The following is a 16,038-nucleotide window of genomic DNA, read 5'->3' as shown; positions in this document are numbered from 1 at the left end:
GGACATGTACAGTTTGACATGTAGAGGGCACAGGGCATAGTGGGGATTGAAGACTTACTGGTGAGATTCACAGAAGTCAGCATAGTTAGATGCCCAGTTAGAAAGAGTGGTAGGATCTCCCATCCCCTCAGCATACAGATAACGGGCTGTACCTCCCAGCTGAATTGCAGCTGTCTTCTGTAATGATACAAGGAGGCATTTTTGATAACTTGTTTTAATTTGACAAATTAGGAGCTGATAGACAAGGGGTTACATGCTTAACTGATGCTCAGACAAGACTGGTTGTTCTAGAATCACAAACACCGTGTATCATTATTAACAGTGCATCTGTGTGTGGGAAAGGGCTTCTTTATCAAGTATGGTCATAAATTGCATTAAAATGGAGGTGTCTGTATCTATCCACAACCACATAGCCAGCTTGTCTGATTTTTCAAAATGGGTTTTTCTTCTGTTTGTCAAAGTGTCTGGAAAACAAGCTTTGCGAGATCCCTAGGCACTGGATTACATGTTCACAGAAAAGACCCCACCACAATAGGCCACCCCTGTTCAAACCAGGAGGAATTCACTCATTCAGAGCACAGGAGGTGTGTTTAATGTGGCAAAACCCTGACCTGGGCTCTGGGTTGCCTACTCTGCCATCTCCACATGCCACTCCCTGACTGGCTGGGGCACAAGTTGTCTCAGCATGGGGACTGCCTGCTGGCTAACCCTATGCTGAAGCACTGTGCGCCCCAGCCAGCCCCACTTGCAGCACGTGGAGCAGTGGGACGTGTCCTGCTGCAAACCACGAGTAGGGGCATGTACTGCAGCACAAAGTAGCGGTATAAATTTGTGCTGCTACAAATGCATGCCTCTGCTTGTGTGGATGCAGCCTGGGAGGCCCCGTCTTGAAAAGTGGGTAATAAGTATACATGGCAGAATTAGATTTTTATTTTTTCCATAACTTTGATGGATAACATTTATGTTTATTTTTAAGCATTTATTTCAATTTCTACCAATTTCAATTTTCAGGATTGTGCAAAATAAGGGTGTGTAGGGGCAGGCAATTTAGTAATGACAGCATACTGTCAAAAGCTTTATACAAATGACATGTCAAAATATAAAAAATAAATATCCATAAATCAATAAATCATATCTGCTTTTAATAATTTTGTTCATTTGGTAGTACTTCCTCTTCCTTTGTTCCAAGTCCTTTGGGGTTTCTGGGAGTTACAGTCCAAACTACAGTCAGGATGGTTATGTAGGACTGCTCCCCCTGTTGTCACACACTCCATTAGCCATCACTTTTCTTATGTTCCCTTTCCATAAATTTTGAATATTAATGATGGAAATAGTTTTTGTTGGTCTGTGTGAGGTGAAATTAATATTTATTGACATTTACCAATACAAATAGAATCCTACCTTGTGTAGTAATAAGTAACATAGTCCAGAAAGAGTGAAAGCATTGGCAGAAATAATTTGGAAAATGGTGAATGAAGGCTTTGTTGTACATACAGAATTACAAAAATAATTTAAATGTTTTGAAAAGATTTTTCTTCACATGCCATGGATGGTACAGAAATATTATGATGCTGTGGTAACAATATTAAAAGGTTTCACTGTCATTTGTGATCTGACCTGTATAGGTAACCTGTGGCACCAGTATTCACAAGCAACACTTGCTTGAGTTCAGTCCTGATGCGGAATTCCATCCTTGAGTTTTTCCTCACTTTGCCTTCCCAAGTCGACCGGCCCATTCCCATACCAAACCTCTCTGGAAAGGAGAGCAGAATGACTCTTGCCCAAATGCTGCCAGCATGAAAAAGTCAGTAATCCAGTTCTCATTAGGCATGACCTTGGTCCTTAGATCAGCGAGAAGAGAACGCTTTCACAGCATGACTGTCATGAGAGAACGGCTCTGGCTAGGAGGAAAGGCCTATACCCTGATGCATCACAGAAGCCAGTCCCTATGCTGAAAGAAGCACACCATTAAGAGCTGCAGAGTCTGAGATGCAGTCTGAAACGTTCATCTGTGCTAACAAGGCGACTTCTGAACCAGGGAAAGCAACTGCAGTAGACAGTCTGTAGGAAACACTCCCCTAGGTGACCATAACTTCTGAGTCTTTTTGCTGCCTCTGTGTGTATTCATCTGGCCTGCTGCAGATCCAGTTTCTCTCAGTGTAGCATCCAGAACTACTGACAGCAAATTCATTGAGGTAAGCACAAAGAGAGTTTCCCTTTACTTCAAACCTGCAAAGACACAGAAAAGAATGGTAATCAGCTCAACAGCCACAAAGCAAATAGTCCTCCACAGGCATTACAGAGCAGAGATTGGTGGAGCAAACTTCTGTGTGCTCAAACCATCATGTTCCCCCTCGTCCTGGTTTGTATCATGATTTAGGAAAAACCACTCAAATACTCCACGTTGGAAGAAGAATCCCTCAGTATAAAATCATATTCATCCCTACTCCTCAGTGATCTAAAGAGATCTCAATTTCAGATCTCTAAATTACTGCCATCAGAAGTGCTGCGTCAAAGCTGAGGTGATATTCGAGAATAATTACTCTAGAGCCTGTTGTTCCCCAGCATTTGAAGGCTCAAGGGCCTTTCCATATGCTCCAATCTGAGTCTTCCCCAGTGTCCCATTCAATGGTCTTCCCGGGCAGAATTGGATCAAAAACGTTAAAAAACAAACAAACAAACAAAAAAATCAAACAAGAAATACCATGAAAATGAGAAGCAGCCACTACTAGGAAGGTCTGACCAGGGAGCTAAGAGAGACTCAAGGGCAAACTTCAGCTCCTGCATAACAGCAGCTCTCCTGAAACGCAAGAGTTGTAGAATCCTGCTTATTCCAGGACCAAAGACTAGAACTAAACTGGACAGTACTGCAATCCTGGAGCTAATCTCCCCCCAGGCTAGCTGTGCTTAATGTGTCCATCCTCTAGAGAACAAGGGTCTATAATCTTCCCAGACTATGCAGTGCCATATTTGGATGACAAGGCTCCAGAGAAAGTCCAGTGGACCAGGTGACTCAGAGAGGCTTCTCCCAACTATGATGTTAGGAAGTGCTGTTGTGTTAGTGGTGCTGTCTGTGCAAGAGATGCAAAATCCAAATTTATAGGAAGAAAAGAATTTACCAGTTGTTGAAGTCGGTGCCGTCTGTCCATTTCCATGGCTGCCCTGGCTTTCGGCTTAGTCCGATCCAATGATCAAGGGTGCCCTTATATCGCATTACAAAGTTCTTTTTGGGAAAAAGAAAGTAAAATGAAAATAGGATACCATGGTTTTTGAACCCGAAAGCTTGCTTAATAATTGTTTTCCAACTGTTTAAGTTGGTCTAATAAAAGATATCAGATTCACCCAAAGAACCTTGTCTGTCTATGTCCTTAGACCAACACGGCTACAACCTACACCCGTGTATGCATTACACAGTGCACTCACGGGTGTCTTTGACCCTTCTGTTCTCCCACCTGATTCCCTCTGTAGTGCACAGGAGCAAACAACTTCCCCCAGTCTTAACTTAACTGAAAAGATCAAGACAAGTTGTCCTGCTGGACATGGAACTAACCTCTCTAGAATAACTAGCACTACTTCACAGTCAAGGCGCCTAGGATCTGGAACCAACTTCCAAGGGAAGTGGTGATCGCTTCTACCTTGAGGGTCTTCAAAAGGAGGCTAGATAATCATCTAGTCAGGTTCGTTTGACCCCAGCCCATGGTCTTTCCTGCCCATGACAGGGGTTCAGACTTGATGATCTGCTCAGGTCCCTTCTGACCCTATCAACTATGAAACTAATACAAACTGCACTTTCACCCACACTGGCTCTTTCCTGCTTACCATGTCCTCCTGGCTATTAATCACAGTGAGAGAGGAATTGTATGAAGAGCAGATGCTTTGGCTTAATGTCCAGTTCCCCTCATCCTCTGAAAAGTAGTAGCATTTCCTTCTGTAACCAATCCAACCATCTGGACAGGAAGCTGCAGGGACGAGCAGGTAGGTTACTTGATGGGAAGTGGAAGGAAGTTTGTCTTTTTTAACTGAAAAAATAAAAGTCAAGACACATTGTGGGTAAGAGGGTAGGTATTTGCCTCCTCCACTATGTGTTATCTCGACAGAAACTCAGAGCAGCACATCGGCAACATAAGGAAAGAAAAAACCTTCTCTCTTCTCTATATCTACAAAGCATGAGATAATAATCTCAGACTTATTCCATTTCTACTGCACTTGTGAGGCTAGAGAAGATGCTGGGGGGCGGGGAAGAGGGAGAAGCACATGAGCTACTACAAATAGAAGATTTCACACCTCAGTCAAAGTCTTAACCTCTCTATTGAGTCCAGACATGAGATACATGCCTCCAGCCTTGGCAAAGTCTTTGAAAAAATTATCAAGGCTCACATTTGTGAGAGCCCGGCAGGACAAATTATGATGAGGGGAAACCAGCACGGGTTCGTGGCAGGCAGATCGTGCCTGACCAATCTAGTTTCTTTTTATGACCAGGTTATGAAATGCCTGGACACAGGAGGGGTGGATGTCGTATACTTAGACTTCAGGAAGGCCTTCGATACGGTATCCCACCCCATACTGGTGAACAAGTTAAGAGGCTGTGACTTGGATGACTACACAGTCCGGTGGGTGGCGAATTGGCTGGAGGGTCGCACCCACAGAGTCATGGTGGATGGGTCGGTTTCGACCTGGAAGGGTGTGGGAAGTGGAGTCCCGCAGGGTTCGGTCCTTGGACCGATACTCTTTAATGTCTTCATCAGTGACTTGGACGAGGGAGTGAAATGTACTCTGTCCAAGTTTGCAGATGACACAAAGCTATGGGGAGATGTGGACACGCCAGAGGGCAGGGAACAGCTGCAAGCAGATCTGGACAAGTTGGACAAGTGGGCAGAAAACAACAGAATGCGGTTCAACAAGGAGAAATGCAAAGTGCTGCACCTAGGGAGGAAAAATGTCCAGCACACCTACAGCCTAGGGAATGACCTGCTGGGTGGCACGGAAGCGGAAAGGGATCTTGGAGTCCTAGTGGACTCCAAGATGAACATGAGTCGGCAGTGTGACGAAGCCATCAAAAAAGCCAATGACACTTTATCGTGCATCAGCAGATGCATGACGAATAGGTCCAAGGAGGTGATACTTCCCCTCTATTGGGCGCTGGTCAGACCGCAGTTGGAGTACTGTGTGCAATTCTGGGCGCCGCACTTCAGAAGGGATGCGGATAACCCGGAGAGGGTTCAGAGAAGGGCCACTCGTATGGTTAAGGGCCTACAGACCAAGCCCTATGAGGAGAGACTAGAGAAACGGGATCTATTCAGCCTCCGCAAGAGAAGGCTGAGAGGCGACCTTGTGGCTGCCTATAAGTTCATCACGGGGGCACAGAAGGGAATTGGTGAGGTTTTATTCACCAAGGCGCCCCCGGGGGTTACAAGAAATAATGGCCACAAGCTAGCAGAGAGCAGATTTAGATTGGACATTAGGAAGAACTTCTTCACAGTTAGAGTGGCCAGGGTCTGGAACGGGCTCCCAAGGGAGGTGGTGCTCTCCCCTACCCTGGGGGTCTTCAAGAGGAGGTTAGATGAGTATCTAGCTGGGGTCATCTAGACCCAGCGCTCTTTCCTGCTTATGCAGGGGGTCGGACTCGATCTATTGAGGTCCCTTCCGACCCTAACATCTATGAATCTATGAATCTATACCATCTCCTTCCATAAAGTACAACTCTACCTTTATTGAATAGGGAAGGCACTGAAATTCATGGCACCCCCATGATAATGACAGGGATATTTAATGCAACTGCTAATAGATGTCTCTCTCACTTCTCTTGGAATTGATGGCAGAATATTTCTGGGAGCTCTTACCTAGGTATGGAAGCCCTACTGCCTCTGTTGCTTACACCTTCAGGGACACAGCACCCAAGAAGCTCCTCTAGAGTACAGTCTATGTTGGCTGACAACAAAGGATAATGTAGGCTACATGAATCTACTTGGTTTTTCCTATCTTCACATACTTCCATAGTTGGTAGGGTCGGAAGGGACCTGAGCAGATCATCAAGTCTGACCCCCTACCATGGGCAGGAAAGAATGCTGGGGTCAAACGACCCCAGCTAGGTGATTATCTGGCCTCCTTTTGAAGACCCCTAGGGTAGGAGCAAGCACCACTTCCCTTGGAAATTGGTTCCAGATCCTAGCCCCCCTGACTGTGAAGTAGTGCCTTCTAATGTCTAGCCTGAATCTACTTTCAGTCGTTATTCCTCATTACTCCCGGAAGTGTTCGGGGGAACAGGGTCTCTCCCATTGCCTGCTGGTCCCCCTTGGCCAGTTTATAGATGGCCACCAGATCCCCTCTCACCCTTCTCTTGTGGAGGCTGAACAGGTTCAGATCTTGTAGCCTCCGTTCGTAGGGCCTGCCTTGCTGACCCCTGATCACGTGGGTGGCCCTCCTCTGGACCCTCTCGATGCTGTCCACACCCCTCCTGAAGTGTGGCGCTCAGAACTGGATGCAGTACTCCAACTGTGGCCTGACCAATGTTGCATAGAGGGGGAGGATCACCTCCTTGGACCTGCTCATGATGCATCTGTGGATGCATGACAAGGTACGGTTAGCCTTCCTGACCGCGTCCCCACATTGGCGGCCCATGTTCATTTTGGAATCAATAATGACACCAAGATCCTTTTCTGCCTCTGCACCAACTAGAAGGGAGTTCCCCAGTCTGTAGGTATGCTGCTGGTTCTTCCACTCCAGGTGCAGTACCTTGCACATGTCAGTATTGAATCCTGTTCTCATCTGTCCACCCCTATAACCTGTCTAAATCTAGTTGCAGCCTGTGCCTCTCCTCCAGTGTGCCCACTTCTCCCCACATCTTAGTGTCATCTGTGAACTTGAACAAGGTGCTTTTCACCCCCTCGTCCAAGTCACTGATGAAGATGTTGAACAGTGCGGGCCCGAGGACTGAGCCCTGGGGGACCCCACTGCCCACATGCCTCCAGGTTGAAAAAGACCTGTCCACCACCACTCTCTGGGTGCGGCCCTCCAGCCAATTTGTGACCCATCTGACTGTGTAGGCATCGATGCTACAGTCCTCTAGTTTTTTAATGAGAATGGGGTGAGAGACAGTGTCAAAGGCCTTCCTAAAGTCCAGAAAGATTACGTCCACTGCGACACCTGCGTCCAAGGCTTTTGTGACCTGGTCGTAGAAGGCCACCAGGTTGGTTTGACAGGACGTGCCTTGAATGAACCCTTGTTGGCTGCCCCTAAGCATGATCTCCCATGCTGGTCCCTCACAGATGTGCTCCTGGATAATTTTCTCAAAGAGCTTCCCCAGGACCGAGGTAAGACTAACGGGCCTGTAGTTTCCTGGGTCCTCCTTCCGTCCTTTTTTGAAAATGGGGACCACATTGGCCCTTTTCCAGTCCTCTGGCACCTCTGCTATGCACTAACCCAAGACACACCCAGGAGACGCTCTCCCTGGGGCAACTGGATTTCCACTTGAGATACTCAGAGACAATCAGGAAAAGGTTATTTTTGCCCAAAATGTCAGTGATCACAAGTACACTAATTTAAAAGAGGCATCTCTGTCTACAAATATAGTGGCAACAGCAAGGGGAATAGGTAGAGGAGAGGCAAGAGGATGACCATGAATTCCAGTGCCTTTCCTGTTCAATAAAGGTAGAGGTACACTTTATAAAAGGAGGTCATATCTCAGGTCTGGACTCAACATAAGAGGTTACAACTTTGACTGCAGTGTGAAATCTATTTGCAGTAGCTCATGTGCTTTTCCCCCCAGTGTCTTTCCCAGAATTGAGCCAGTCTGGTGTGCAGACTTGTAACCAACTAGACTAGTGGTTAGTTTAAACCCTTTAGCCCTGTGGGCCAGAGGACTGGCACAGGGACAGTTTTTGGGCTTTAGAGCCTGATATGGCCCACAAGTATCTCCTCCCTGCCCCACATACCTGGATTGGGCCCTAGGGGCCCAATGCTACCCCCTCCCATCTGCTATGCACCAGGATTGGGCCCTGTGGGACCAGCACTCTTCCCTTCCACCCCCTGAGCACTGGAATTGGGTTCTGGGGCCCAGGGCCACCCCCTCCTACACTCCAGTGCATTGAGATTGGGTCCTATGGTCCTGGTACCACTGCCTCCTGTGCCCCACACACCAGAATTGGGTCCCAGAGGCCTGGTGTTGCCTCTTCCAAGCCCTCAACACCAAGATTGGGCTGTGGGTCCCAAGTGCTGCCTTTGTACTGCCCTGCATGCTGGGATGGGGTGTCCCATCCAGCGTACAGGGCCCAGGGGCTTCCTATGGGTCTGGAAACTTGGCAGCAGGAGAGCAGTGGCACTGTTCCCCTGCCACCAAATTTCCAGACCTGCGGGGTGTCCCACAGGCCAGATGACATGGTAGAGCAGGCCAGATCTGGCCCAAGGGCCTAGGTTGAGCACACCTGAATTAGAGAGATAATCCATCAGTACAGAGAATATCCAACAGGATATTTTTGTATGTAACACATTGTGGCAACCCATTAACAGACACCACAGGTTGTTAGGCAGTATCAAACATCAGACCAATACCACTTGAGCTAAAGCAGCTTTTATGTGCGAGTCACTAGCAGGATGAGAATTGTTGGTGGCATCAGTGACTGCAACACTCTACAAGGACACAATGATCCACTGAATTATATATGCACCATGCTAGAAGGATTGGGGAAGGGGCAGGGTGCGGAGAATGGACAAGGAGGAAGAGGCAGAACCAACACTAAAGCCATGGAAACTGCAACCTTAGTGAAAAGCAAAGGTGGGCAGGAAAGTTCCTCACTCACCTCCCAGAGCAGCAGCCAAAGCAAAAATGATGATCAAAGTGAGGATAATGAAGATAGCCACAGTACATCTCCGGAACATGTACACAGTCTGAGTCCCTGAAAAATAAAGTATTGTTAATTATCCCAGCAGAGGGATGTGCTGATGGGTACAGAGTGCTGTTTCATAGCAAAACCTCATTTATTAACTATTTCCTGTCAGTGGAGGAAAAACATCGTGGATACAGCTCTGGAGCTATGAGGCTACACTGTGCTATTTTAAGATATTACAGCTGCAACTCCCTGTAGAAATCTTACTACTTTGTTTAGGAAACACTTTGGTTAGTCAGTATTAAAAGCATAATTCACTACTGGTTATTAATAAAGGTACAGAAGAACAAGATAGAGTTAGGGTGATGTTGCAGCTGGGATGATTCAGGTGAAACATGAGAGAAGGATTTTTGTGGGTGACAGCTTTTACTGGACCTACTGTATAGCTGGGTATAAAATAACTTCATACCTGAAAGCTTGTTCATATCCCTTCCCAACTATACAGTGGTACCAGTAAAAGATGTCATCCATAAAAATCCTTTCCTCTTACAGAAGAATCTAGGTCATTTACATCTAGGTGAATCACAACCCATTTAGTTCACAGTTGGTTGCTGAATTAAAGACAATTCACTCAGGTGTTTGCTAGGGTCTTTTTTTCAAAGGATTCTTCATTTAGCTGGACTTCAGCAGCAACCCAGTAGAAAGTGCTAGCTATAGCTCTGTATACCCCTGAATACTTTCCAAACTCTCAATTTAGCAGGTAGTTTGGAAGCCAAACCCAGTGGTATTAGCATGCTACTGTACTGACCTGTTAGCTTAGTGAACTGTTTGGCATCTTGTAAATGTAGTGAAGATTTCAGAGAGACTGTTGTGCAAGTGGTTGCATCAAGATAGTGATGACTGTTTATCCATGAGTGATTAATCATATTATGAAATGTTGAGAAGATGGATAACTACTGATAATCACTTGTGATTAAGTAGTCATTATCTTTGCCAATCCCTGTGGAGTGAGGAATCAACAGTGGTTTACTGTCCCTTTACTATATCACAAAAGCATAAAGACACAGATCCTCAAAAGCATTGACTACTGCAGGTGAGTCTATTGCAACTCAAGAAGAGATAAAGAATTAAGGGACTTCATTTATATATCCAGTAGGAACTGTAAGACCCTTAGATCTTCTAGAGATAAACAACCATAACCATAACACCGCCTCGCAGTTAGAACTATACCCTAGACCTTAAAACATAAGGGTTACTCCCTTACTTCCTAGTCCATCCTCTTGCTCTTGTATGTACTCATCATGGAGATGATAACTCTACATTACAAAAGTTCTGCCTAGCTTTTGTCACAACCCAAAAGGTGTGATTTTTATTTGTGTGTGCTTCGGCACTGCTAAATTGTCCCCGCTAAATTGCAGCTTCCTTGCACAGTGGAGTTTTCTGCTGCAGAGGAGAACCCCGGTGCAAGGGAGAATTTCCGGCCAATTTGGAGCTTGCTTTGCAGGGTGCATTTCTTTGCTGCAGAGAGGGGATGCTTGTTGCAAAGAGTTCCCGCCATTGGTATGCTAATTCGAGTCCCATTATTGGCCAGTTCTAAATTATTCACACGTGGCGGCTAGTGATTGGCTTGCTAGCCGTATAAGAGGCTTGAGTGGTTTCCGCCCAAGTTGGAGGACTCCACGAACAAGGGAGGAGGAGACTTCACGCTGTGTGAAGATCTCTAAGCGCTGTGGATCCTCACGGACCCAGTGCATTTGAAGCAGGCAACGGAGATCTGATCAATCTCTAGCCTCTCCCCGTCGCCGATAGAATTCCTAGACGTACCCCTCCCGCGCGCTACGAACCGAACCCACGGAGCCTAGCAAACTTCGTGTGGATGAGTAAACGGAAGAACCCACGGAGCCTAACAAACTTCGTGTGAGCCCTTACGATCGGCCTCAGAGCTCTTCTACCCGGGTTCGAGTCCTGCAGGTTTATTTTCTCGTCGCCGGAACCCTATGCGACGTACCCTCGTGTTCTGCAGGTTTGAGTTTTTGTTTTCTTTTCTCTTTCTGTAACCGCAACTTAAGCAAGCTTTCCAGCCTACACCACTGCCATCTCGGTGTAAGTAAACAATCTTTTAAACTACCGATACGCGTCCGTGCCTAATTCCAGAGCGAAGGCCTTCCCTCTCCGCCCCCGCGTGCCCGGGCTGATGGCCACAGCCCGCGTACAGCGCGAAAAAGGGCTCGGGGCGCTCCCGGCCCGCACAGCTTTAACAAACTCTAGCTGGGTAAAGAGTTCCCACATATGGGATCAGTTACAAGATCAGGGTCTGGGTGAATGGGGACAAAGCATACAAAAAGTGCCAGATGCTAAAGACATTAAAATATAAACATTTCCCAAGGAAATTCTTTTGTTCTTTACTGAGCAAAGAATAGCAGGGAAATCTTGGTCAAACTTTGAAAAGGTTTAGGAAGTTGGCCTATGATTTTTTTCAAAAGTATGTCACTTCTTCATGATCAGTAACTGTGCCAGGTAGGGGCTAGTGAGAAAGGTGATGAAAAATTTGGGATGTTCAGTAATCAGTTAGGTCATCTTCTTGCTGATATCTAAGCTACCCAATGGAATGTGAACAATTCATCAGTGATGTCTCAGGATTGTCAGCAAGCATCATTCAGCACCTGGGGTAGCATCCAAAGAGCAACTTTTCTCAATAAACAAAGTGAAAAATGTCCCCTGATTCTGCATGCTCAACATGAACATTAGGTCCAAGGGCTGTCAAATGTACCTGGCAGAGCTCACTAAATTTAAAACGTGAGCCGTGAATGCTCAGTACCTCTGAAAAACATGCCAAAGAGGAGTCAAAGACCCAAAATTAATGGACATTTAAAACATTGCTGAAGTGTGTCACTTCCTGACCATTGACAAGTGAAGCAGTAAATGAGAATCCTCCAGTCATTCTTAAACCTGAGTTTCCCCACACTCATGACTATCTACATCCAAGTCTATTAAAATGCAAATATATGAAAATTGATGGGAGTTTCAATTTAGGACAGATTCATCAGAAGAGAATCTTGTCTAGCTCCTACTTGACTGGACCCAGAGTAAAACAGAGCTGTTGGCATAAATGTGCCATAGTCTCAAAATTCACTCACAGATTTCAAATCTCTGTTCGTTATTTACAATCTTTATGGTTTAAAAAAACGCAGTGAGAATGGAAACTGCTGAATTGGTTTCATAAGGTTTCCTGTTTGTATCACAGGCTTCTGAATATTATTAGACTTCTTACCGTGCAAAGTATTTGTAGAGTCCTATTTCTCAGATGATGGTAGGGAGAAGATAGGAAGAGGAAAGGAGGGAGCACCACTTTCAGACTTAAAGCAGATTATTTTCTAGGAACTTTAAGAACTGATTCTGACCGTCTCTATAAAGACTGATTTTCAAACAGCATTCCAACAGTTGGTACCACACAAGTGGGGAGTATAACTTTAACATATAATCTTGAATTAAAAAAAAGAAAATAAATGAACCCATGTGGCAACAAACATTTAAAAACCTTTAGTGTCTGAGATACTCCTGCCTGATTTACAATGTGCTGCTTATCACTACTGCCAAAAAGACGCAGGAATTTTTAATGTATGAATTTTGGGAAACATTTCTGGAAATCTGGAAGATGACAGTTTTTCTGTCTTCACATCATGTGTCACCCAAAAGTTGCCATTGCACCTTCTTCAAAAAAGTAGTAGCTAATAAAGGGAAAGCTGCTCATCATAATTGGTATGCATAAATTGGAACAGAAGAATAAAAACAGTGACAAATCAGAGAATTCTTCATTACTCAGAATAGGGAGGGAGTTTTAAAAAAATGAAAGTCTTTCCAACAATCCCATGACAAAATTTTGCATGCTATTAGGACTCTAGGAAATGGGTACAGGACAGATAAATTGTGAGAGAACTGACATTTACTCTTCATAGGATCTCTGCCCCTCCCTAGTATTTAAGTAATAAACTATTATAAGATACATGATCACTTTCCAACCAGTAATAAGAAGCAGTTTTTGTATTTAGGTAGGGTTCTGACTAAAACTCAATACTTACCCACACCCTGGATTGTTTTGCACTTCTGCTAAAATGGTGTCTTGCAGCCCAGCTAAACTGTGTACTTTTGAAACATGATTGCCTTTCCCCATGTACACTGCTAAAAATCATAGGCTGCTATACAGACCCCAGAATTAAAATTTCCGGCATCTGAAACAAGCCATCACAAAATACCTAAATCATGAACTGTCTCACCTTACAGCTGAACATGTAGTGGCAACACATTTCACACATTCCTTATCATACCTGGATGCAAGGGCCAGATTTTAGCTAGAGGTTCCCTCCTAATCTATATAAGTGCCAATCTTGCTGCCTCTGCAGCCTGTTCATAAAGATCAGACTAAAACTCACATTACCTGCTTTTCCTTTCTTCTGGTCTCTTTTAACATCCACCTCCTCTGGCTGCAGCATTACTCTGGTGGGGTTTCCTCCTTGCCCAATCTTTGAAACACTCAGTCAGGGGGAGCTGCAAAATGGTGCGTACACTCACAGATGTTTTTTTCACTTCCTTATACTGAAGATCCTGGCAAAAAAACAAGCCACGTCTGAAATGTGCATTTTTTATTCTTCTCTGCAGATTTCACAGCTGGTCTGCAATCCAAACTGTAACAGCTGAGCTCCTTTAAGCTGGCTCTAAAACCCACTCAGGGAGCAGGAAGAGCTCTAGGCAACACCTAGGACTGAGTCAGTTTTTAACGTAGGGAAGTGAAACCTCCCAGAACCCAAATGCGTTTTGTGTCACGTAGCTCAAATTGACTCCTGGAAAAACATGGCTCTCTCTGCCTGCTCAGAATGGAGAAGAGTTTCTCATAGTGACCAAATTATTTTTAGTTATTTTTTTGTTGGGAATGAATTCCATTGCAGAGCTGCATAACCTTTTAATCCACAAAAATTCTTGTGGCAGGCCTCCAAAAACAAAGAAAAAAGAAGCAGACAGGCATTTCCCAAAACTCCCTGACCACAGACAACTATGAGGAAACTCTCTGTTAAAAACAAAAGCAATACCACAATAAAAAACAGAGTCCCAGGCAGATGAGCGGATAAGAAAGCTTTCATATTAACAACCTCCAGTTAATCCACCCCTGAAACACACCGAGGCAAACCTAGCTGTTCTGAACAGTGGAAAGACTTCTGGGAACCTTGATTTGGAAAAAGTAGTCAGTGTTGAACTCATCATCTCAGTAACAAGTCCCGTGTGGGTGGCTGTTCCTCTTTGGAAAGATCTCAGGATTCCGCTTGGGTTGAGGTGAATAAGGCTTTGCTTTGGGGGCCAAAGTTATGGGGTATGATTTGAGTAAATGTGTAGCTTGGCAGACAACTTTAGAGTTTAGTTCAGGATTTTGGTTTAGGTGGCTAGTTTGAGTCAGCATGGTTCAAGATTTGGCATGAAGGTTAAGAACATAAGCAATGACACACTGGGTCAGACCACATGTCCATCTAGTCCAGGTTCTTGTGTCTCACAATGGCAGAGAGTAGAAGCTAAGAAAGAATATTTATGCAAGGTCTATCCATACTGATCTGTTCCCTGCCCCTCTCCCCTTCAGCATTCAGAGCCTGGGCAGATTGGTTCAGGTTTGGACCAGAAGTACTGATGCTTGGTCCCAGGATACAATTTGGGTTTGGTGAGAATGAACCTTCATTCCAGATGTCAGAATCAAAGGAACTGGTGGAAGAGTGATTCCGCCCTTCTTTAACAGCCTGCTGCTGTCTTCTAAGCGTTTGTATAAGCACATTATACAAGAACTTCACACTAGCTGGAAACTAAACTCCAGATCCATTTTAAAACCCTGGGCCTCATCCAGAAGTGCATGGATGTTTGGTTCCCTGGGGACAACTAGCGGCGGCATACCTTGTGCTGCCACTAATTGTCCCCAGGGAACGCCTGTGCCACATATGCTTGTGGTCTTGGGGGCTTCCCAGGGCTGCAGCCACGTCGCTTCTGCCACACAGAGCCTGGGCGACAGCAGAGTGTGGCTCTGGCTGGCCAGGCTCTGGCTTTGGGCAGCACCACACTGCTTTTTCCCCCCCACCCTGTGGGTTTTTTTGACCCCTGGATATCCAGGTGTCAACCCCTCCCTCCCTCCTGCCCCACAACAAAAACCCCTCTGTGTTGCTCCCTTGCAGCACGGAGAACAACTGAATGTGCAGTATATGGCACCGCAGATGTGTCTGGATATAGCTCTGGTGCCTACCCATCTGTATAGTTTTTTGAGTTAACCACGTCTCACTCTCTTTATGCTTGCTAAGCTCTGTGAGGATGCTTCATTCAAAAGGCTACTTAAGTCCCTGACAGCCTGGGACAGTATTTTCTATGAAACTTCACAATTCATGAGCATCCTCCAGTCAAAGAGCTCTTATTTGAGACTGAGCTGCTAGGAAAACAAAGTGATGGAACCATGTGGTACAACGCTGCAAATCACCAAACCTGGACGGTGTAATAGGAAGTGTGAGGGAACTCTGCTATGAAGTGGCTTAGCTCCTAACAGAAACATGCAAGCACTCATTAAAAATATACTGCTCACTTGTACTCAAATGTATTAGAGGGATGGCATTCAACAAATTTATAGCAACCTTTTTAGATTTGGTTTAATTTCTCTTTGCAGACATATTTTCCCCAAAGTCATTGGTTACTTCCTTGAAGAAATGTTTGGGACAGATAAAACTATTAAACTGACAGCAGCATACAAAGGTACTGTCTGATGTCTTCCTCCAAGTTGTTTTTTTTTTTGTATAACAGTTCTCATTCTCTATGCAAACATTTCCCTGGTCAATGTGAAAAGTGAGAAAGGCTCTGGAAATCCCTACTTAGTTTCCCATCACAATGTGATTTCAGACTCAGAGATCTAACCTCCATGACTCACCCAGCTGCATCTCATTTGGCATAAAAAGACTCTAAGACTTTTTATCCCTGTAAGAATCTGGGAGAATGAAGGTAGGGGGCAGTGCTTGAAAAAGAAAGTTGCACCCTTGTTATATTGAATGTTCTTTCTAAATCAAGAGATTACCAAAAGAAATGGACCTGTCACTGTGAAACGCATTGCACAGTACGCAGCTTGTATTTGTCCTTTATGAATGCAGTCTGGTCTGGATCAATATGTTGAGAGTGCAAATTACAACTGGATAGCCAATTGATAAAA

At 45.1% G+C, this 16,038-nt stretch overlaps 1 protein-coding gene across 4 annotated transcripts in view; it reads right to left on the bottom strand.

Annotated features, from left to right (window-relative positions):
* Positions 1 to 52: 52 nt before the first annotated feature.
* LOC102380836 (C-type lectin domain family 2 member D-like) overlaps positions 53 to 16,038 on the bottom strand; it is a 33,407-nt gene continuing 17,421 nt past the window's right edge. The window contains exons 1-6 of one of the 4 annotated variants that reach the window (XM_014522887.2): positions 13,258 to 13,946; positions 9,631 to 9,822; positions 8,796 to 8,891; positions 3,820 to 3,959; positions 3,120 to 3,223; positions 53 to 2,229 (exon numbers count right to left, since the gene is read on the bottom strand). In XM_014522887.2, the coding sequence (XP_014378373.1) occupies positions 2,079 to 2,229; positions 3,120 to 3,223; positions 3,820 to 3,959; positions 8,796 to 8,891; positions 9,631 to 9,748 (609 nt within the window). In that variant the 5' untranslated portion in view covers positions 9,749 to 9,822; positions 13,258 to 13,946 and the 3' untranslated portion in view covers positions 53 to 2,078. Of the gene's footprint in view, positions 2,230 to 3,119; positions 3,224 to 3,819; positions 4,020 to 8,795; positions 8,892 to 9,630; positions 9,823 to 13,257; positions 13,947 to 16,038 lie in introns of those variants that run through there. The other 3 variants (XM_014522885.2, XM_025211471.1, XM_014522889.2) reach the window with 3 other exon arrangements.

This window comes from Alligator sinensis, unplaced genomic scaffold, assembly GCF_000455745.1.
Source record: "Alligator sinensis unplaced genomic scaffold, ASM45574v1 scaffold148_1, whole genome shotgun sequence".
NCBI lineage: Eukaryota > Metazoa > Chordata > Crocodylia > Alligatoridae > Alligator > Alligator sinensis.
Note: the sequence above shows the minus strand (reverse complement) of the source record. Positions and strands in the feature narration are given on the sequence as shown.